The sequence below is a fragment of the Haliotis cracherodii genome, unplaced genomic scaffold (assembly GCF_022045235.1).
Source record: "Haliotis cracherodii isolate W230 unplaced genomic scaffold, xgHalCrac1.p SCAF_12, whole genome shotgun sequence".
In the NCBI taxonomy this organism is placed as follows: domain Eukaryota; kingdom Metazoa; phylum Mollusca; class Gastropoda; order Lepetellida; family Haliotidae; genus Haliotis; species Haliotis cracherodii.
This window is the reverse complement of record NW_027266267.1, coordinates 32,945,099-32,969,841: the sequence shown is the minus strand read 5'-3', so window position 1 is coordinate 32,969,841 and position 24,743 is coordinate 32,945,099. Positions and strand designations below refer to the sequence as shown.

General features: G+C 40.6%; 1 protein-coding gene across 2 annotated transcripts in view; it reads right to left on the bottom strand.

Moving 5' to 3' along the window:
* Window positions 1-4,628: 4,628 nt before the first annotated feature.
* The window catches only part of LOC139458361 (uncharacterized), a 39,512-nt gene continuing 19,397 nt past the window's right edge, over window positions 4,629-24,743 (bottom strand). For both annotated transcript variants that reach the window (XM_071239769.1, XM_071239770.1), the window contains exons 6-10: window positions 22,647-22,815; window positions 18,353-18,403; window positions 16,983-17,027; window positions 15,197-15,466; window positions 4,629-14,179 (exon numbers count right to left, since the gene is read on the bottom strand). In XM_071239769.1, the coding sequence (XP_071095870.1) occupies window positions 15,205-15,466; window positions 16,983-17,027; window positions 18,353-18,403; window positions 22,647-22,815 (527 nt within the window). In that variant the 3' untranslated portion in view covers window positions 4,629-14,179; window positions 15,197-15,204. The remainder of the gene's footprint in view (window positions 14,180-15,196; window positions 15,467-16,982; window positions 17,028-18,352; window positions 18,404-22,646; window positions 22,816-24,743) is intronic.

The following is a 24,743-nucleotide window of genomic DNA, read 5'->3' as shown; positions in this document are numbered from 1 at the left end:
AGTGATTGAGTCTAATGAGTGATTGAGTCTAATGAGTGAGTGAGTCTAATGAGTGAGTGAGTCTAATGAGTGATTGAGTCTAATGAGTGGTTGAGTCTAATGAGTGATTGAGTCTAATGAGTCAGTGAGTCTAATGAGTGAGTCTAATGAGTGAGTCTAATGAGTCTAGTGAGTCTAATGAGTGAGTCTAATGAGTCAGTGAGTCTAATGAGTGAGTCTAATGAGTGAGTCTAATGAGTCAGTGAGTCTAATGAGTGAGTCTAATGAGTCAGTGAGTCCAATGAGTCAGTGAGTCTAATGAGTCAGTGAGTCTAATGAGTCAGTAAGTCTAATGAGTCAGTGAGTCTAATGAGTGAGTCTAATGAGTCAGTGAGTCTAATGAGTCAGTGAGTCTAATGAGTCAGTGAGTCTAATGAGTCAGTAAGTCTAATGAGTGATTGAGTCTAATGAGTGAGTCTAGTGTGTCCAATGAGTGAGTCTAATGAGTGAGTGAGTCTAATGAGTGAGTCTAATGAGTGAGTCTAATGAGTGAGTCTAGTGAGTCTAATGAGTCTAATGAGTGAGTTTAATGAGTGAGTTTAATGAGTGAGTCTAATGAGTGAGTCTAATGAGTGATTGAGTCTAATGAGTGAGTCTAATGAGTAAGTGAGTCTAATGAGTGAGTCTAATGAGTGAGTCTAGTGAGTAATGAGTGAGTCTAATGAGTGAGTGAGTCTAATGTGTGAGTGTAATGAATGAGTCTAATGAGTGAGTGAGTCTATTGAGTGATTGAGTCTAAGGAGTGAGTCCAATGAGTGAGTGAGTCCAATGAGTGAGTGAGTCTAATGAGTGATTGAGTCTAATGAGTCAGTGAGTCTAATGAGTCAGTGAGTCTAATGAGTGAGTCTAGTGTGTCTAATGAGTGAGTCTAATGAGTGAGTCTAATGAGTGAGTCTAGTGTGTCTAATGAGTGAGTCTGAGTGAGTGAGTCTAATGAGTGAGTTTAATGAGTGAGTCTAATGAGTGAGTCTGAGTGAGTGAGTGTACTGAGTCAGTGAGTCTAATGAGTGAGTTTAATGAGTGAGTCTAATGAGTGAGTGAGGCTAATGAGTGAGTCTGAGTGAGTGAGTGTACTGAGTCAGTGAGTCTAATGAGTGAGTTTAATGAGTGAGTCTAATGAGTGAGTGAGTCTAATGAGTGAGTGAGTCTAATGAGTAAGTGAGTCTAATGAGTGAGTCTAATGAGTGAGTCTAATGAGTGAGTCTAGTGAGTAATGAGTGAGTCTAATGAGTGAGTGTAATGAATGAGTCTAATGAGTGAGTGAGTCTAATGAGTGATTGAGTCTAAGGAGTGAGTCCAATGAGTGAGTGAGTCCAATGAGTGAGTGAGTCTAATGAGTCAGTGAGTCTAATGAGTCAGTGAGTCTAAGGAGTGAGTCCAATGAGTGAGTGAGTCCAATGAGTGAGTGAGTCTAATGAGTCAGTGAGTCTAATGAGTGAGTCTAATGAGTCAGTGAGTCTAATGAGTGAGTCTAATGAGTGAGTCTCATGAGTGAGTCTAATGAGTCAGTGAGTCTAATGAGTCAGTGAGTCTAATGAGTGAGTCTAATGAGTCAGTGAGTCCAATGAGTCAGTGAGTCAGTGAGTCTAATGAGTCAGTAAGTCTAATGAGTCAGTGAGTCTAATGAGTGAGTCTAATGAGTCAGTGAGTCTAATGAGTCAGTAAGTCTAATGAGTGATTGAGTCTAATGAGTGAGTCTAGTGTGTCCAATGAGTGAGTCTAATGAGTGAGTGAGTCTAATGAGTGAGTCTAATGAGTGAGTTTAATGAGTGAGTCTAATGAGTGAGTCTGAGTGAGTGAGTGTACTGAGTCAGTGAGTCTAATGAGTGAGTTTAATGAGTGAGTCTAATGAGTGAGTGAGTATAATGAGTGAGTGAGTCTAATGAGTAAGTGAGTCTAATGAGAGTCTAATGAGTGAGTCTAGTGAGTAATGAGTGAGTCTAATGAGTGAGTGTAATGAATGAGTCTAATGAGTGAGTGAGTCTAATGAGTGATTGAGTCTAAGGAGTGAGTCCAATGAGTGAGTGAGTCCAATGAGTGAGTGAGTCCAATGAGTGAGTGAGTCTAATGAGTCAGTGAGTCTAAGGAGTGAATGAGTAATGAGTGATTGAGTGTAGTGAGTGAGTGAGTCTAATGAGTGAGTCTAATTAGTGAGTCTAATGAGTGAGTCTAGTGAATCTAATGAGTGATTGAGTCTAAGGAGTGAGTCTAATGAGTGAGTCTAGTGAATCTAATGAGTGAGTGAGTCTAATGAGTGAGTCTAGTGAGTCTAATGAGTGAGTCTAGTGAGTCTAATGAGTGAGTCTAGTGAGTTAGTGAGTCTAATGAGTGAGTCTAATGAGTCAGTGAGTCTAATGAGTGAGTCTAATGAGTGAGTCTAATGAGTCAGTGAGTCTAATGAGTGAGTCTAATGAGTCAGTGAGTCCAATGAGTCAGTGAGTCTAATGAGTCAGTGAGTCTAATGAGTCAGTGAGTCTAATGAGTCAGTGAGTCTAAGGAGTGAGTCCAATGAGTGAGTGAGTCCAATGAGTGAGTGAGTCTAATGAGTCAGTGAGTCTAATGAGTGAGTCTAATGAGTCAGTGAGTCTAATGAGTGAGTCTAATGAGTGAGTCTCATGAGTGAGTCTAATGAGTCAGTGAGTCTAATGAGTCAGTGAGTCTAATGAGTGAGTCTAATGAGTCAGTGAGTCCAATGAGTCAGTGAGTCAGTGAGTCTAATGAGTCAGTAAGTCTAATGAGTCAGTGAGTCTAATGAGTGAGTCTAATGAGTCAGTGAGTCTAATGAGTCAGTAAGTCTAATGAGTGATTGAGTCTAATGAGTGAGTCTAGTGTGTCCAATGAGTGAGTCTAATGAGTGAGTGAGTCTAATGAGTGAGTCTAATGAGTGAGTCTAGTGTGTCTAATGAGTGAGTTTAATGAAAGAGTCTAATGAGTGAGTTTAATGAGTGAGTCTAATGAGTGAGTGAGTCTAATGAGTAAGTGAGTCTAATGAGTAAGTGAGTCTAATGAGTGAGTCTAATGAGTGAATCTAATGAGTGAGTCTAGTGAGTAATGAGTGAGTCTAATGAGTGAGTGAGTCTAATGAGTGAGTGTAATGAATGAGTCTAATGAGTGAGTGAGTCTAATGAGTGATTGAGTCTAAGGAGTGAGTCCAATGAGTGAGTGCGTCTAATGAGTGATTGAGTCTAATGAGTCAGTGAGTCTAATGAGTCAGTGAGTCTAATGAGTGAGTCTAGTGTGTCTAATGAGTGAGTCTAATGAGTGAGTCTAGTGTGTCTAATGAGTGAGTCTAATGAGTGAGTCTGAGTGAGTGAGTCTAATGAGTGAGTTTAATGAGTGAGTCTAATGAGTGAGTCTGAGTGAGTGAGTGTACTGAGTCAGTGAGTCTAATGAGTGAGTTTAATGAGTGAGTCTAATGAGTGAGTGAGTGAGTATAATGAGTGAGTGAGTCTAATGAGTAAGTGAGTCTAATGAGAGTCTAATGAGTGAGTCTAGTGAGTAATGAGTGAGTCTAATGAGTGAGTGAGTCTAATGAGTGATTGAGTCTAAGGAGTGAGTCCAATGAGTGAGTGAGTCCAATGAGTGAGTGAGTCCAATGAGTGAGTGAGTCTAATGAGTCAGTGAGTCTAAGGAGTGAATGAGTAATGAGTGATTGAGTGTAGTGAGTGAGTGAGTCTAATGAGTGAGTCTAATTAGTGAGTCTAATGAGTGAGTCTAGTGAATCTAATGAGTAATTGAGTCTAAGGAGTGAGTCTAATGAGTGAGTCTAGTGAATCTAATGAGTGAGTGAGTCTAATGAGTGAGTCTAGTGAGTCTAATGAGTGAGTCTAGTGAGTCTAATGAGTGAGTCTAGTGAGTTAGTGAGTCTGAGTGAGTCAGTGAGTCTAATGAGTGAGTGAGTCTGATGAGTGAGTCTAGTGAGTGAGGGAGTTTAATGAGCCAGTGATGGCATAATGAGTTAGTCTAATGAGTGAGTGATGGTCTAATGAGTGAGTGAGTCTAATGAGTGAGTCCAATGAGTGAGTTTAATGAGCCAGTGATGGCATAATGAGTGAGTCTAATGAGTGAGTGATGGTCTAATGAGTGAGTGAGTCTAATGAGTGAGTGAGTCTAATGAGTGAGTCTAATGAGTAAGTGAGTCTAATGAGTAAGTCTAATGAGTGAGTATAATGAGTGAGTCTAATGCGTGAGTCTAGTGAGTGAGTGAGTCTAGTGAGTGAGTCTAATGAGTGAGTCTAATGCGTGAGTATAGTGAGTGAGTGAGTCTAATGAGTGAGTCTAGTGAGTGAGTGAGTCTAATGAGTGAGTCTAATGAGTAAGTGTGTCTAATGAGTGATTGAGTCTGATGAGTGAGTCTAGTGAGTGAGTGAAAGTCTAATGAGTGTGGTGTGTGGTGTGGTGTATGGTGTGTGGCGGTGTGGTGTGGTGTGGTGTGGTGTGGTGTGGTGTGGTGTGGTGTGGTGTGTAAATGAGTGGAGTGGAGTGGGATAGAGCCGAGTGAGCTTGTCTTATTCCCGGATCAGCAAGAGTCCCTGCAGCGAGACTATGGCTAACTGTAATACAAAATCAACTCTGGACTGATTGTTTTTTTGTTTTTATTAGAAGCAGAGCATTAAAAAGCTTGTACAAACAGCAGGTCCAAAGAAAGCACAATACATCTTAAAACATAAGGCCAGTATCATCAATGGGTTACATGATATTAATTATATATATATATATGGGATTACAACACATTCAATTAGGATACTAGTACATGGTATAAGCCATAATACAAAAACACCATCTACAAGTTACAGTAATATTGCAAACTGGCCCAAGTTTTTTATGTTCATATATCTTCCATGCAGTTTATGAAATAATCTGCTGGCCTGCTAACCTAATGCTAGTTATGTCACTGTTGGTCAAGGCAAACGTGGTTGTCATCTGCCGGACTAGCTGGAAATGTTCCTACTTGGTTTGCCATATTTCACCATCATGACATTGAATACCCAGGATCTTGTACAATTTGTGAACCAAGGTTCACAGTTCTTACAAAAGTAAAGGAACGGCTGAATTGAGTCTCTTAGTTTTCGTAACCAACATAATAAGAATGACCATTATTACCCGAGTCATTGGATCAGTGTGAACTCAGCATCTGGAGAGTATTCAATCCAAGCAGTCGGTGAGGCGCGAGAAGGTTTAAAGCCATATTACCATCTCATCCTACCGGGTACCCATTCACTGCTGGTGAACAGAGGCATACTTTGAACAAAGCCACTATTTCAGTAATATTAGTGAGTGAGTGAGTGAGTGAGTGAGTATGGTTTTACGCCGTTTTTAGCAATATTCCAGTAATATCACGGCGGGGGACACCACAAATGGGCTGTACACACTGTACCCATGTAGGGAATCAAATCCAGGTTTTCGGCGTTCCCATGCAGTATTTTTTAGATTAACTAAAGTGAATATTTTATTGGAAAGTTTTTCAGTTGATCTTTTAACCCAAATGGGTAATGTTCAATACTTCACCAGTTGCTATCTATGTCTAGATATTCTAATAATTTGTTTGTTGAATGAATCCTATACTATATTTGCTATATAAAGTATACTATTCAATTAAGACCGCTGACCAAATTCTCAACCAATCAGTAGGTAATCTTCATAAGCAGCCTGTGACCAACTTTAACATGACAGTCCATACTAAAGGAGACATGACTGCCTTGTTACTATTATCCAAAATGTTTTAGTTTCATCAATGTTTGAACAAAATTTGATCACTTGTGCGAAAAAAAATAAAACGGCGGTTCTGTGACAAGAATATAATTTTCAACCTGTGTAGTGACCAACCTGTGTCGTGACCAACCTTTGTCAACCTGTGTCGTGACCAACCTTTGTCAACATGTGTCATGACCAACCTGTGTCGTGACCAACCTGTGTCGTGACAAACATGTTTTGTGACCAACCTGTGTCAACCTGTGTTGTGACCAACCTGTGTCGTGACTAGAGGAAAGCATGTCCAGTATCCTATATCAAAGCTTAGTTTCTACCCTTGCCTAATTTTCTTGGCTCAATCATGGCATTACCTCACGAAGATCACGAGTTGTGACCCTTTCAATGAAAGTGAGACATCCAATCAGATCGCTATTCTTAACTCGTGTGGCTTCACAATGATCGCGACTACAACAGACAATGACCTGGTCCATTAGATAACAAGCATTTGGTTTAACGCCGCTTTTAACAGTATTCCAGTTATATCATGGCGTGTCAGCTTAATGTTGGAGGAAAGCCCGAAGTGATGCAGGTCTCAGACATTTAACACTTCGGTGAAACCCACGAGCACGGGTATGGTGCTGACAAACCTAGAAACATAATCGGGGCGAACCGGGATTCGAACCCACAATCATAGGTTTCTGGCGTGCCCAAGGGACGCAATTCTGCACAGCGAATCGCGGCGCCTAAGACAACTGGGCCACCCGTGCCCCCGAGAGACAAACAGATGGAAAAAAAATATTTGTGTCAACAAAGACAGGCAGCAATAAATCACTTTCAAACGAATCTGTACCAGTTGTGTTTAATGACTGTTCTCATCATCGTAGCACTTACAAGCACAGTACATGGGTGAACTGATTTAAAACTTGGAAATACTTGTCTTTGCTTAATCGTTGAAAGAGCTTCAAGGTAAATTCGACAAGTTATATGACAGCAGCCATGTTTTCGGAACCCGGATGTTGATTTTATGAAATGTCCTCTGATTGGACTATCAATATGTGGGATAGTGCAATCATACTTAGCACAGGAAAGTGGGCTTGGTGTAGCAAGGGTGGAAACTAGACTTTGATAAGTAGGCTTGTGGAAACTCTTGCCAAAGTAGACATAATTTAGGAATAATAACTTCTTAAATATTGTAAAAAGCGACGTTTTGGTATAGATGCTCATACCGTTGTCAAGCAAGACTGAATGAGGGACATTGTACAGAATATATATGGTAGGTTTAGGATTAACAGTAGAGGATTAAGAGCAACAACAACAAGAGCATAATTTGCCTGAGGAAGATGGTGCATAGCAAGCTTGAGGAAAGGAACCTCCTCCTCATCCAAGTACCTGATCAAGTTGACGTCTGCTGGAAATATACACAGCTTGCCCTTGACATACTACATCTTTCCTCAAATGTCCAGAATATCAGATTAGCCAGAAATATCAAGACGAGAGACTAAATTTGACCTTTAGAACACAATGAAATTTGCAACATACAAAAGACTAAAATAAACACATTGATACCAAGCACCAAATTATCCAACATTCATTGTCTAAGCAGAAACTGTTTTGATTGCATTTCCAAACTGTGGGACCAGTTGGTAAAATAGGATTGCTGACCGGGGTCCTGTCCACCAAAACAAGTAGACGGGGTGTCCGATTTCTCATAGGCTGCAATTTGATGACAATATATATATGCCATTCATTTGTCTTTGGTATAAAACTATATAGAGAACTACACAAACTTTGTTTGTTATGTAAAATTGCTCTCAGCAAAACTAACATCAGCAGAGCTACTTGTTATGCTCTTTATCGTCCAAAGCAATCTATCAAAATGTTGCCATGTTTATTTACTTTCAAAACATGGACATGTTGTCGTGACTGAAATATAGTTTGATCTGTTCTACTTTGTACCACTCCTCCACCTGTTGGTTAAAAGCATTACGTGTTATGAACCAAATTAATCTAATTGGTCACCTAGGTCAAATCTGATTGGTCACTTACGTCAAATCTGATTGGTCAATTAATAAAGCATTGAAAAGCAACAACAATACCTGTCAATTGAAGCTGACAGTATGATGTTGGACAATAAATAGCAGGGCTCAGATAGAATCTCACAGAGTGTCTTTTGACATCAAATATATCAACACTTGTCGGAAAAGTTTATAAAGTCGTCAGCAAGCCGTGCAGTTTTAACTTTTTTTGACACCTGTTGATCTATTTGATATCAAAAGACACCCGAAGAGATTCTCTATATCTGTAGTCTGGGTGAATGGATTCACTGCTATTAACATTCTTTCAATTTTATCGGCTTCTTGGGAATGTGAAGTAAACAAAAGTGGACCAGGTCTTGGAAACTTAGATTTGGCTGAATACACAAACATGGGCATGGCGTGGACAAACCAAGGATTGTAAACAGGTGAAACTGGGCTTCAAACCCAGAACGGCACACCCCGGCAAGTGAGGAATGTAACAAACTGTAGCACTTAGCCCACTGGGCCACCGGCGACACCTCTTACATAACTACAGGGCGTGGTTTAAGTCAATATGGGGTAGTTTAAAACAGTTAACCTGCTGGTCGAGTTGTTAGTATTTGACATATTATATCATTGTGATAGCTGGAATACCTACATTATGATGAGGTATCCGAAACAAACTCTAGGATGACTACGTGGCAACTCTCACACACTTGCCGCGAGACACACTTCATGACTGTAAATGATATTGGTGTGTATTAGTAAAGTTAAAGTTTTATCATCAAATATCTTGACACTGCAAGTAACATGCACTGTATAAGATGAGCAATATTTGTAGTACAGGACAAAGTTGTCTGCAATATATACATCACCAATGATAATTGAGCTTTTGTCATTCTTTCTCATCTCTTTTATAGACAATATACCAAAATACTTTCAACCAGAGGGCTCAAAATCCTGGGCAAGATAGTTCATATCATTTTCGTTTTAGGGGTTCGCCTGCTTAGACCCCCCCACCAAGGCTTAGCCCTGGACCCTGGCTAATATAGATCTCACTCATAACAACATTTGGGGTTGACAGCTATGGATGATGAGCTTGTATTATGATTGAAATTGTTGGGTTAACCAGAGGTATCAAATTGCAATTACATAACACTGTATCATGTACAAACATCCCCTGCAGATGTAAATATCTGGAGTTTCCTTCTCAATCCTAGCACTACAGAGCTGATGGCATCCTCAACCAAGAGACCTTTCTTCATCATTAAAAAACAATTGGTTGGTAGTTTGGGTCAATATTTAGGACAGTGTTTTAACATTACTTTGTCTACGCTCTACAATATAGAATATCTGATTATATTCTGAATCTGTTCACAAAATATCCATGAGAAATCTAAAGTAGCATCATGGGAAGGGAGGTAACTCTTGAAGTAAAAATTCAAGGAAAACTCAAGTAGCTTATAGGGGTAATTGTCTTAATTCACCCTACCTAAAGATTTTAAGTGACCAAAAAGAAATTTTTGTTTTAGTTTACTCGTGATTTTGAAAGAAATTTTCCGTAAACGATGTAGATAAAAACCTCACTATGGCACATGCAAAACTAATACTGATCAGGAGAACATGACATGAAATACATGCACAATCAATGTTCCTTACAAGAAAGTTGTCATGAGATAGCAGTAAAAAACACATTAAAAAAAGCAAATATACAAACACGAGAAAATATGAACAAAAGCACTGAATACAACATGTTATCATGGCCAGCACGGAGTATGGCCATTCCCATTTAACAAATCTAGCCCATGTACTGGCCACTGAGCATTGCTGAAACTTTTCTGCCTGGTCTGAAATGGAAATGGGTAGATCATGTAAAGACTTGTGTTCCAGAGACAGCAAACCAATCCCATACCCTTGGTACCATGAGGCGGTAAATATGCAAATAAGATATCCCAGCTTGAACTTGTTTGAAGCTCCTCACATCAATATGATGCCTTTGTTCTCAATAACTATAAACTAACATTCCTAATAAATTTAGAAGGGGTTTCCCAATGTGCCTCCTACACATGACAATTAGGGCTGGGATGGGTAACTTGGGTACTCAGGTCGCGTGGATACTGAGTAAGATCCGGGTACCTGCATTACTACCTGGACCCGTGGATCGTCATGTGATATATTGTTCAATGACAAAAATAATCAAGAACTCCATGGTTAAACCACAAGTCACTAATGTTCACATTTCTTTCTGACAAAGCACCCATTTCTTCTGACTTTTATTTGTTTGAATAAAGATAAAGCTTCAGTCAACTTCAGTGTATACGTCACCAGATCGTTTTATACGTGCATAATACTTTTGCCAGGGCTCGGTTCAAACAATTCTCAATACCGTAAGACAATTTGTACCCATCTCATAAGGCCTACAGCAGGTACTCGAGTAGGGTCGGGTAATAGGGGGCGGGTGAATGGAATACACATGGTTGCAAGTCATTTGGCACTCCCAGGGATGTCTATCCAAAATATACCAGTTTTCCTTTTAAATGTTTTCAGAGTAACATCTACTTTGCACATATCGCTAACTTTTCCTCCAAGGTGAGACACAGTATAGGCGCCCTCAAAACATATGAAATAAAACAGAGAACCATAACCATGATAACACATGAACTAAATTTAGTTCACCCCAGTCCAGTTCCTTTAAGCAGGAACACAAGTATTCAACTGTATCACACAAACCCACCTCCTCTCAGAAGCAGGCTCCATTCCAGCAGGTGAAGAAACACAAATACATTTCTTCATCCTTCATCCTAGAACATCTTATGAACTGTTTGTTGTAGACTTGTCACTGAGCAAAACAATCTCATTGCATGCTTGGAGCTAATTACAAGTGAGCATTGCATTTAAATGTGACAATTGTAAATAGTTAACAAAATAATGAAAAAGAGCAACAGGAAGCAGTGACTTGAATTAAATTATTCAAGATACCAAACACTAGTTTTCTATTTTGAATAGAAGACATGATCTTGTTGAACAAATTGAAAATTGACTACAAAAGAATGAAAACTTAAACATGGTGCACATGTACAATAAATGCTGATAAGAAAACACTCCGAACGTTGCGAACTCACACAATACTGATGGTAAAATGTTGCAGCTTTTAACACACAGCTCACTTAATCTTCATTACTAAGGCTGAAATTACCAAGCTCTTGTCCAATATATACCACAAGGCATTGTCCACCACACAAAAGGAACAATATTCATAATACACTTTTTTCGTGAAATACAATAATTTGGATATGATAAAAAGCTTAAGTTTGTTTCACATAAATGTCTGAGATTCTTTTGAAAAAATAACTCTCCTCCAAAAAATCCTGGAAAAAATACCTTGTTTTACAACAAAACACAAAAATTGTTTGGCTCTTGTTTTCAAGGTGAAAAATGTATATCTTAAAGCAGTGACTAGAATGAATCTATTTCAAAGAACCATCAACAGACATTTAACAGAAAACTCAACTTAATGCAAATATCAAGAAAATCAAATCTTTTACTCCAAGCCATAATCCAATTTAAAAACGTATCATTAAAGGATTATGTGCCTTCAAGAAAGAGCCATCGTTCTTTAAGTGTGAGTGAATGCCTACACATGCTGTGTAGTCTGAATGCAGCACACAAATAGTGCGTGCCCTTCAACCCAGTGTGAGCCTGGTGGTCTCCCATATGAACCCGCAGTAACGTGGGAGAGGTGATTAAAATACACAAGCGACATAAAAAAACATCTAGATATGAAATATTAATTATGCATCATAAATTACAAACGTCGAGTTTGAAATTGCAAAACAATGTCAACAATCTATCAATAGGATCATCATCATCATCATCATCATCATTAACACTAAAGTCACAAACTATGTTGTCAAAAGCACCTTTTTTAACATCTGTCTTGAACTAGTATCACCTCCAACTTCCCAAATTCCTTTTGGTAAAAAGTTCAGAATTTTGATACTTCCACACCCCTACTAATCATATCTGACGCTGATTAATTAATTAACTCATTAAGTGTATTGGAGGAAGTTGAAAGTATGATCCCACTTTTAAGGTGTTTTCTAGTTAGCAACAACATCAACCGTGACATCAACTGACAACATGTGGATATTCAACGATCACATAATAATACATATATATCTCACTGACCTGTCATCAGGTCGATCAAAAGCAGAAAACAGCAAGACTAACTCTCTGACATGCATAAGATTATATTCAGAGGCAGACCATTGTATCTTTTCAGGCGGAGGACATTGAAACAGCAATTCCCAAATTCATTTAACCACAATTCTGTGATCACTAAAACATGGCCAGATGAGAGGAATGGCTAATGTACCAAATATTTTGTCACAGTGTCTCATTCTAAAAAGGTAACTGTCATAACATTTACAAATTAATACTTTTATTGAACAGGTTGAACATCGTATTCCTCCAATATATAATGGTCAGTCCATGACACAGCAGGAACCTGGTTCTTTAATTTAAGGAACTATATCACTCAAATTTAAGGCTTTTATCAAATATTCCAGCTGAGTGAGTGAGTATGATTTTATGCCACTGAAGCAATATTTCAACAATTATGGCAGGGGACACGAGAAATAGGCTTCACACATTCTACCCATGTAGGGAATGAAACCCAGGCCTTCGACGTAACGTGTGAACACTTTAACCACTAGGTACCCCGACGCCCTTTAATCCAACTGAACACCACTGTTAGCTGAATTCTGACTTCCATTATATCTACTTTATGGTTTGTTTGTTTCTTGTTTAACGCCACACTCTGCAATATTCCAGCTGTGTGACGGTGGTCTGTAAATAATCAAATCTGGACCAGACAATCCAGTGATTAACATCATGAGCATGATGAGCATCAATCTGTTTTCACAGAGCTGCTAAATAAAAACAGCTGTGAACATATATTCTACCTTTAATATGAAAAATACTCAATAGTCAAACAGGGGTATCAAATAACAATAAACCCCCTTTGATTGAAACAGTCGACTGTACGGCGCATCCGGTTCCAAATCCAATTCAGTGTGGCTAAATCTACAGGTAACCTAGCTCTACAGTGAAAACACGGTATGTTTATCCCCTAATTGAAGCTGTCTTCATACTGAGATACACTATTCTAGTAAGGCAGCCATCTTTGTAAGGACATGATAATTGACAATGTCCAGAACATGACTAGTTACAAGTCCCTCCATTGACACAAGATAGCACATAGGCAGATGAATCATTCACAATCAAAATAACAATGGTGGGAAACACTTCAGTCTGAAACCTCAAGGTCAATGAAATGTAATTTGGCTGTAGCTTGGCGAAAAAAATACAAAATATGTAATCATATCAACTTAAAAATTATTTTGAAAAGAAAAAGGACAATAATTTTAAGGCAGTGAGGAACTTTAAAGTGTTTGCTACATGGGGTTGAGACATGTCAACAAATATTCCTAAACAACGAGGAAGGGCTTTCATTGACCTTGCTATATGAATATCTGGGATAACAGGTGAAACTATTTATCACAAAAAAGGCAGTAAGTCTTGAAACTGCATGCTAGGCTCTCCAGAGTATCATATCTCCAAGTTTCCCGAGGCAAGGGAGATAACTGACTTCAAAAGTCCAGTTTCCCTCCTTTCTGAACTAGGCTGACATTTCTGGGCTCAATCGTAGCGCCACTAAAGGCTATTACGAGTTATGTCCCATCTATCTCCTCCCTACTGACCAATCAGATTTCACTTCTCATATCACTTGCATTTGCCGAGCAGAATCGCGGTGCCCAGTCAAGACAATCCCATCGATAACAAAGATCTTTATTGCAATAAAACAGGTTTTAACTTGCGAAGGGTCTCAAATCACATGAGCACCTTAATTAAAAACATGAAACAATTTTGAAAATATCTGTCGACACTGAGTTGACTGTACACACGCTCCGCCAATCCTGCAATCGAATGATTTCGGCAGGGCTGTTGCCATGTTGTTTGATGTCAATTTTGTGACAGGATTTTGATTGGCCAATGCATAGACTCATTAGTCCAGTCGAAATATAACTCCATAATTCCAGCCTAGTTCGGGAAGGGTGAATACTAGGCTTTTCAAGTCAGTTATCTCCCTTGCCTCAGGAGGATGAATATCTTCTGTATATATAACTCTGTATGGCACAGAACTTCATTTGTAAAAACAATGTCAACTAAAACCGAAATAGAGGCTAAAAGTATCAAAATGATTCCACTTAAACAGTAATAGCTGACTGCTTGTGTCTGTTAGAAAACTGGGCAGCTGTCTACATGCAACAGACAGTTGGAACCAGTCCACAAGAGGCTGACCTCTCCCCCGGATGTGAAAGAGACCTCCCAGATAGTGGTGTTTATCTTCTTACCACACGTCAGCCACCTGCCTGAAATACAGAATGAAACGTTTAATGACAGAGACAGACAGGCAGACAGACAGGGGATACACAACATATGCTCACAGTCAGGTGAGCTAAAAACAGTGCTTGGGTCTGCACCATACTTCTTCTGACGGCTTCAACGAGGATTTCCTTAATTTAAAATAACAACCCACTCAAAACCATGGAATCTACTAGTCCATGCTCCTTTAACCATATTCCTGAAAACACAAGAGAGTTTACATTCAATTTTATCCTGGGAGAATAACGATAAACACATGGTCATACTTCACGTGGGTGACGTTAAACTAGGGTGTGGAGTTTTGCCTCCAAAGAAACGGTTTCTTACAACCTCGGACCAGCAAATTTGTAATATTTGATATGGTTTGTTTCTACACAATACAATAAACAACTTCATGAAGCATCTACCTAAAATAAATATTTTACAAAAAAGTATTATGTCAAAAGGGACATTATTGGAACAATTATTTTTGGACAAATTTATTGTAACCAGTATTGTTGCAGCATTTAGTTTTATTTCATTTCATGAAACTCACATATAACAATTTCAAAGAAATTAAAAATCACATAACGGACATGACTCCTTCAGTCCAACTTTCACCATGTTATCTGTGGACTAGCTCAACTGAACCACACTGTCTAGATGTTTCCAAACAACATAATAACATACATCCAGGAGGACTGTGTTGAGTTAGTGTTGCAGAATGAATGTATTTGGTCAATATTTTCTATATATCCATTTTGAAAAGTTGACACATGGATTTTCCTCCAAGAATTAGGTCCAGAAGAATTATTGTCAAAAACACGTCAATAATAAAAAGTCATATGTAATCAGTTACCCGCAAAAATATATTAATTAACCAAATCCTAATTTGGTTTCATAAAATCAAACCACTCTTTCCTAGGTCAAAGTTAATGAATATTTACAAACAAGTTTATCTATCCTCAGTTGGATTCCTAAATCCGAACCCCTATTCCATGAAGTCACGGTAGATGAATATTTACCAGCAAGATTATTTATCTTGTCCTAGTAACTGCGCAGCCTCTTTGTTTTCGGACTTGACATCAAGGATGGCAGTACCTTCGTCTTGAGGTTTGACCCAAGTAATGGCACCTTTGTCTTGAGGTTTGACCCCAGTACTGGCAGCACCTTCATCTTGAGGTTTGACCTCAAGAATGGCCGGCCCTTTGTCTTGGGGTTTGGTGGCGTCTTCTTTGTCTTCAGGTTCCAGCTCCTTTTTCATGTCTGTTTCATTCTCAACAGTCACATGGGAACTACAAAACAGTGAAGTCAGCTTTATCAAATCATTTCTCACAATGAGCTTATAAAAAAAATAATAAGGTAAATCCCTGACTAGTTTGTTGTTTAATGTCGCACTCAGCAATATTTCAGTAATGTTTCAGCAATATTTCAGCAATATGATGACAGCTTGTAAATAGTCTGGACCAGACAATCCAGTGACTGACATCATCAGCATGGATCGACCCACGCAAGTGGGATATGATGACACGCCTAACAACCCGATCTATAAAGTCGACTCTTGCGACACACCTAGGTTGCTGGGGACCTATATTCCTGTAAATCCAGATGGCAGAAATCCCTGAATCAGTGCTGAGAGTCTTTTGTCTGGGAAAGTCTTTAGATCCCTGAGGCAGGTGTTTTAGTTTTCAGGGGTGTCTGTCTAGCATCTGAAGTTTTGAAAGGGATTCTTAGGTAAGCATTTCCATTCTACTTTAAATCAGACCAGGCAATAATTTAAGACAAGCACTTATTTCTTTTGGTGCATTTGTTGTTTAGCCATCAAAAATACAAGGCAGGCATAAACAATTGCTTGTGTTTAGGGGCCAATGGCACAGGTAAAATGGTAATGGCATGGTGAAAAATAGGTTCCAAGTGTCTGAAGGACTTTTAGACACTTTCAAATTAAATATCTAGTTTTACTGTACAATCAAAATACAACTGAATTAATAAATAATCATGTCTAGGGACATTATGAAACAGGTGAATAGTTGTGGTATCTGACGAGCTTTTGAGCCACCCCTGCCCACAAGTGAGACAAATCTACACCGCTAACTGCAGTACTTCTGACAGCTTGGCCACCCCTGCCCACAAGTGACACAAATCTACACCGCTAACCGCAGCACCTGTGACGGCTTGGCCACCCCTGCCCACAAGTGACACATATCTACACCGCTAACCGCAGCCCCTGTGACAGCTTGGCCACCCCTGCCCACAAGTGACACAAATCTACACCGATAACTGCAGCCCCTGTGACGGCTTGGCCACCCCTGCCCACAAGTGACACAAATCTACACCGATAACTGCAGCCCCTTTGACGGCTTGGCCACCCCTGCTTACAAGTGAGACAAATCTACACCGCTAACTGCAGTACTTCTGACGGCTAGGCCACACCTGCCCACAAGTGACACAAATCTACACCGCTAACCGCAGCACCTCTGACAGCTAGGCCACCCCTGCCCACAAGTGAGACAAATCTACACCGCTAACCGCAGCACCTCTGACAGCTAGGCCACCCCTGCCCACAAGTGAGACAAATCTACACCGGTAACTGCAGCACCTCTGACGGCTAGGCCACACCTGCACCTGTGACTTATCATGATATATACTAATACACGAAGAGAACATATCATACTTAGGTTATTCCTGAGTATCATAGTGACAGGTTATTGCATTAATATTGTGACACAATATTTGTCATCTACATTGCAGCTTCCCCGATGTCTCCAATATAGAGGAAGTACCTGCTCTAAGTGATATGAGTATACTCACTTGGCATAAGTTGTCTTCTCATTAAGCAAGGGCTTCTTCTCAGGACTGAAAGAAAACATGACAGTCAGGAATGGTCATCTTGAGGCCAACTGCTGCTGCTGCAACTGATGGATAGTCATTGTTCCAAATGTCTTCAAAGGGTACATAATTGTCACAATGGGATGTAACATCCACTACCAAAGGGCTTGTTAGTGAGAGTTCATTCTATGTCCCTGGTAGTGGGAGAGAAGCCTCTAACCTAGAGGCAGAAGCAGGGCCAATCTGGGCTGGAGTCCACAAGCCATGGGACGCAACATGCACAGCGACTTGTGGAGCCTCAGACATTCTTTCAGGTAGGGTTCATCAGGTTCATTAAATATACAAGCAGCATGGGACTTCTGTCTCACCTACACAAGCACCTGACTCAATACAGGTAGCATGTCTCACCTACACAAGCAGACTGTGTCTCAATACAGGTAGCATGTCTCACCTATACAAGCAGACTGTGGTTCGATACAGGTAGCATGTCTCACCTACACAAGCAGACTGTGTCTCTATACAGGTAGCATGTCTCAACTACACAAGCAGACTGTGTCTCAATACAGGTAGCATGTCTCACCTAAACAAGCAGACTGTGTCTCTATACTGGTAGCATGTCTCAACTACACCAGCAGACTGTGTCTCTATACTGGTAGCATGTCTCATCTACACAAGCAGACTGTGTCTCTATACTGGTAGCATGTCTCACCTACACAAGCAGATTGTGTCTCAATACAGGTAGCATGTCTCACCTACACAAGTAGATTGTGTCTCTGTACTGGTAGCATGTCTCACCTACACAAGCAGACTGTGTCTCTATACTGGTAGCATGTCTCATCTATAGCAGCAGACTGTGTCTCAATACAGGTAGCATGTCTCAACTACACAAGCAGACTGTGTCTCAATAGAGGTAGCATGTCTCACCTATGGCAGCGGACTGTGTCAATACAGGTAGCATGTCTCATCTACACCAGGGGACTGTGTCTCAATACAGGTAGCATGTCTCACTTATAGCAGCGGACTGTGTCTCAATACAGGTAGCATGTCTCACCTATAGCAGCAGACTTTGTCTCAATGCTTCCAGCGTGTCTCACCTATAGCAGCAGACTGTATCTCAATACTTCCAGCGTGTCTCACCTATAGCAGTAGACTGTGTCTCAATACTTGCAGAGTGTCTCACTTATAGCAGCAGACTGTGTCTCAATACTTGCATAGTGTCTCACTTATAGCAGCAGACTGTGTCTCAATACTTGCGGAGTGTCTCACCTATAGCAGCAGACTGTGTCTCAATACTTGCAGAGTGTCTCACCTATAGCAGCAGACTGTGTCTCAATACTTGCAGAGTGTCTCACCTATCTGTTCGGTCTGTTTTCTCTTCCGTTTTCTCCTCTTTCTTGCTGGTGCTGGAATGAGTTAGCATTGATAAGTCAACAGAATGAAGAGAAACATATCTCTCAAGCCTTCAAATTATCAACAAAAAGAATTTCTCAGTCTTGCGAAAGCTGGTCAGGTTTCATTTTGCCAAAACTGATATGGAGCAATTTTTCTCCAATGCAATGTCCCAGCTTTAAGGTCTGGCAAAGTTTCCGCAGGAGGTCACGTCGCATCAATTTCTAATCAGACAATCAAGTCTTAAGTCTTGGTATGGGCAAATGAAGCATTCAGATTACCATATATGATCTCAGTATCTACAAAAACGAAAAGATATGACCAGTTACAAATGGAAATAATAAAGGCAATGTGATAATATTGTTGTAGATATTTTATGCACATTGACCTTTCTGAACACAATATCATCTACACCCCAAAATGATTACTTTTAAGGAGTCAAGGTGGGGACAAATTTAAGTTAAATCATTTTAGAAGGCTGACATCTGACTGGCTCAAGAAGTCATACATCCTTTATTTTGACTGGATTATCGAAGTTCAGTCATGGTTCAATTGATGCCACATTCAGTTCCTAAGGAGGTGTGCTCAGATTATCTATCACATCCAGAGGTATCGAATCGAGAATTCCAAAATCACACGTTTCTTGTGTGTCAAAGAGATGCAACTCTACACTGCGACGCCTAAGATGACTGCGCCACCTGGGTCCCACTGTGTTTGTTTTTTTGTTTGTCTGATGTTTAACGCAGCACTCAGCAATATTCCAGTGGTCTGTAAATAAGGACCAGACGATCCAATGATTTACATCATGAGCATCGATCCACGCAATTGGGATACGATGACATGCATCAACCAAGTCAGCAAGCCTGACCACCCGGTCCCGCTAAGCGCCATCATATAGCTGGACTATTGCTGATTACGGCATTAAACAATCAACCAACTGTTAGTCGCCTCTAACAACAAGCATAGTCACCTTTTATCACAAGCATGGGTTGCTGAATAGCTAGTCTACCACGGATCTTCATGGGTTGGGGGCTCCACTGTGAGAGGTCATGGCTTTATACCACAGTCAGCAGTGTTCAAGTTAAATCACAGCGATTGGTTACTAATCAACCCTGCCCACAAGTGACCCAAATCTACACAGCTAACTGGGGCCCCACTGTGAGAGGTCATGGCTTTATACCACAGTCAGCAGCGTTCAAGTTATATCACAGCGATTGGTTACTAATCAAGACATGTACTGGCAAACCAGTGGGTGACATTATAAGCATGATCCCCGCCATGGTAGAACATCGACATACAATCAGGTGGGTCACATATTGTAATCATCCTATCCACGTGAGTCAACTCTTAGGAGAAGCATGGGTACAGCACCTCATTTGACATACCATCTTAGCGCTAAGACAAACATTAGACTTGGATGAGTATGGGAGTTATAACAGTTGTAGCACGAACAACATGAACAACACGAACATCCAAGAAGACCTGTTCTGAAGATGCTTGCCTTGCCTCCATTCCACATCTTAGCGCTAAGATAATCACAAGTCTATGATAGAGTATGGGAGTTATGACAGTCTTTGCAAGAAGTTCATTTTGAGGAAAATGGGCCCATGGAGAACGATGTAATGAGACCGGGGACACAAAGTGATCTTAGCGCTAAGACGATCGTACGTGTCATACTTTTTGGAACTGGTCTCATTCTGTCAAGCATGTTTGTTGTTCAATGCCTCACTCAGCAATATTCCAGTCATATGACAGTGTTCTATATATATAATGAAGTGTGGTATCACAGGGTAGAAAGTTAGGTATTCCAAAATGTGAAAGACTTTGTCCATTTTGTATCATTCCAAATGTAGAAACAGAATACCATGTTTGTTTAGTTTGTCTGTTTTATGACGACCTTAGAAGAAACTTTCTGCCAAGTTATTATTATACATCTCCATCAGAGCATAAATGTAAGGTTTTATTTACCACCAGTAATGCTTTCACAATCAATAATCTTGCCAAGTTTACATTCTTTGCTCTTAAAATGAGGAGCAAGCAGTTGTCCATTATATAAACTATTAATTCTACCACCATATGTACATGGTCTCAGATACACTTGTACTGATTAGTATTGATATTACTACATGCACTGGTGGCGCAACATGTTTGAATGCTTGAATATATATATTGTAAAATGGGCCTGTGGCCTGATTTACTGAAATAAACCACCACTACCTATCAAGTGTGGACTAGACAAGCCAGTGATCGACATCAGGAGCACCATCCACATATCTGGACCACCTGATCCATGCAGGCTCCTATAATGACCAGCATAGGTTACTGGGGGCCAGTTCTAGCATGGAACCCCCACCGGGAGTACTCTAACATGCACATGACATCATCTGCTCTTCACCTTATCTTATATTATCTTAAGTTGACTTTAACATTGCACTTATGATCTTCACAGTGCTAAAATCACTTTGTGGTATGGGTCTATGATGGTCTTATTGGAGACATGTCCATTCCTGCTGTATTCTGGATTTGCGGAATAATTTGCAGAAATACGATCCAGTGCAGCAATGCAGAAACTATTGTGCAGAAAATCATATTCTGTGCTGAACTCATGGAGAACTTTTCTTTGAGCTAGTATTCTACAGTAGAATTTGTCAAATACACTGCAGAATTTTAACAAGTTGAAAGCTGATTTTAAATCATCATCATTATTTTGGTGTGAGTGAGTGAGTTTGGTTTTACGCCGCTTTTAGCAATATTCCAGCAATATCACGGCGGGGGACACCAGAAATGGGCTTCACACATTGTACCCATGTCGGGAATCGAACCCGGGTCTTCGGCGTGACGAGCGAACACTTTAACCACTAGGCTACCCGACCGCCCCTATTTTGGTTTGAAGTGGAGTTGACTTTTGCATTATTGCTTACCCAAAATGCATGTCTGTATGTTTACACCAGTTACCTCCAGATTCAGAAGTTTACCCAAAGTGCATGTCTGTCTGTTTACACCAGTCACCTCCAGATTCAGAAGTTTACCCAAAGTGCATGTCTGTCTGTCTGTTTACACCAGTCACCTCCAGATTCAGAAGTTTACCCAAAGTGCATGTCTGTCTGTCTGTTTACACCAGTCACCTCCAGATTCAGAAGTTTACCCAAAGTGCATGTCTGTATGTCTGTTTACACCAGTAACCTCCAGATTCAGAAGTTTACCCAAAGTGCATGTCTGTCTGTTTACACCAGTCACCTCCAGATTCAGAAGTTTACCCAAAGTGCATGTCTGTCTGTCTGTTTACACCAGTCACCTCCAGATTCAGAAGTTTACCCAAAGTGCATGTCTGTCTGTCTGTTTACACCAGTCACCTCCAGATTCAGAAGTTTACCCAAAGTGCATGTCTGTCTGTTTACACCAGTCACCTCCAGATTCAGAAGTTTACCCAAAGTGCATGTCTGTATGTCTGTTTACACCAGTAACCTCCAGATTCAGAAGTTTACCCAAAGTGCATGTCTGTCTGTTTACACCAGTCACCTCCAGATTCAGAAGTTTACCCAAAGTGCATGTCTGTCTGTCTGTTTACACCAGTCACCTCCAGATTCAGAAGTTTACCCAAAGTGCATGTCTGTCTGTCTGTTTACACCAGTCACCTCCAGATTCAGAAGTTTACCCAAAGTGCATGTCTGTCTGTCTGTTTACACCAGTCACCTCCAGATTCAGAAGTTTACCCAAAGTGCATGTCTGTATGTCTGTTTACACCAGTAACCTCCAGATTCAGAAGTTTACCCAAAGTGCATGTCTGTCTGTTTACACCAGTCACCTCCAGATTCAGAAGTTTACCCAAAGTGCATGTCTGTCTGTCTGTTTACACCAGTCACCTCCAGATTCAGAAGTTTACCCAAAGTGCATGTCTGTCTGTCTGTTTACACCAGTCACCTCCAGATTCAGAAGTTTACCCAAAGTGCATGTCTGTCTGTTTACACCAGTCACCTCCAGATTCAGAAGTTTACCCAAAGTGCATGTCTGTATGTCTGTTTACACCAGTAACCTCCAGATTCAGAAGTTTACCCAAAGTGCATGTCTGTCTGTTTACACCAGTCACCTCCAGATTCAGAAGTTTACCCAAAGTGCATGTCTGTCTGTCTGTTTACACCAGTCACCTCCAGATTCAGAAGTTTACCCAAGGCGTGCCACAAGTCAGGGAGGGGGAAAACTACGGAATTCAGGACAATTAAGCTTCAAAGTTGGTTGAAAGTCTGAGGTTATACATACTCTTCAGTTGTTACATCAGCATTCCTGGACTTCAGTTTGGCCATCACAAAGTGAGTGAGTCCCTTATCCCTTGTCTTGCAGTAAAAGCAATCCACCGCTAGGCCGACAAGGCCCAGTACAACTACAAGGCCAATGACAATGGAAACCCGTATAGGAAGTCCAGGAGCACCTGAAAAGATGAAAGTGAGTGAGTGAGTGAGTACATAGGTGAGTGAGTGAGTACATAGGTGAGTGAGTACATAGGTGAGTGAGTACATAGGTGAGTGAGTACATAGGTGAGTGAGTACATAGGTGAGTGAGTACATAGGTGAGTGAGTGAGTACATAGGTGAGTGAGTGAGTACATAGGTGAGTGAGTGAGTACATAGGTGAGTGAGTACATAGGTGAGTGAGTACATAGGTGAGTGAGTACATAGGTGAGTGAGTACATAGGTGAGTGAGTGAGTACATAGGTGAGTGAGTACATAGGTGAGTGAGTACATAGGTGAGTGAGTGAGTACATAGGTGAGTGAGTGAGTACATAGGTGAGTGAGTACATAGGTGAGTGAGTGAGTACATAGGTGAGTGAGTACATAGGTGAGTGAGTGAGTACATAGGTGAGTGAGTACATAGGTGAGTGAGTGATAACATAGGTGAGTGAGTGATAACATAGGTGAGTGAGGGAGTACATAGGTGAGTGAGTGAGTACATAGGTGAGTGAGTGAGTACATAGGTGAGTGAGTGAGTACATAGGTGAGTGAGTACATAGGTGAGTGAGTGAGTACATAGGTGAGTGAGTACATAGGTGAGTGAGTACATAGGTGAGTGAGTGAGTACATAGGTGAGTGAGTGATAATATAGGTGAGTGAGTGATAACATAGGTGAGTGAGGGAGTACATAGGTGAGTGAGTGAGTACATAGGTGAGTGAGTGATAACATAGGTGAGTGAGTGATAACATAGGTGAGTGAGGGAGTATATAGGTGAGTGAGTGATAACATAGGTGAGTGAGTGATAACATAGGTGAGCGAGTGATAACATAGGTGAGTGAGGGAGTACATAGGTGAGTGAGTGAGTACATAGGTGAGTGAGGGAGTACATAGGTGAGTGAGTGAGTACATAGGTGAGTGAGTGATAACATAGGTGAGTGAGTGATAACATAGGTGAGTGAGTGATAACATAGGTGAGTGAGTGATAACATAGGTGAGTGAGTGAGTACAAAGGTGAGTGAGTGAGAACATAGGTGAGTGAGTACATAGGTGAGTGAGTACATAGGTGAGTGAGTACATAGGTGAGTGAGTGAAAACATAGGTGAGTGAGTACATAGGTGAGTGAGTGAGTACATAGGTGAGTGAGTGATAACATAGGTGAGTGAGTACATAGGTGAGTGAGTGAGTACATAGGTGAGTGAGTGAGAACATAGGTGAGTGAGTAAATAGGTGAGTGAGTGATAACATAGGTGAGTGAGTGATAACATAGGTGAGTGAGTACATAGGTGAGTGAGTGATAACATAGGTGAGTGAGTGATAACATAGGTGAGTGAGTACATAGGTGAGTGAGTGATAACATAGGTGAGTGAGTGATAACATAGGTGAGTGAGTGATAACATAGGTGAGTGAGTACATAGGTGAGTGAGTGAGAACATAGGTGAGTGAGTGAGAACATAGGTGAGTGAGTACATAGGTGAGTGAGTGAGTACATAGGTGAGTGAGTACATAGGTGAGTGAGTGAGTACATAGGTGAGTGAGTGATAACATAGGTGAGTGAGTACATAGGTGAGTGAGTGAGTACATAGGTGAGTGAGTGATAACATAGGTGAGTGAGTAAATAGGTGAGTGAGTGAGTACATAGGTGAGTGAGTGATAACATAGGTGCGTGAGTACATAGGTGAGTGAGTGAGTACATAGGTGAATGAGTGAGAACATAGGTGCGTGAGTGAGAACATAGGTGCGTGAGTACATAGGTGAGTGAGTGAGAACATAGGTGCGTGAGTACATAGGTGAGTGAGTACAGAGGTGAGTGAGTGAGAACATAGGTGCGTGAGTACATAGGTGAGTGAGTACATAGGTGAGTGAGTGAGTACATAGGTGAGTGAGTACATAGGTGAGTGAGTGAGTACAT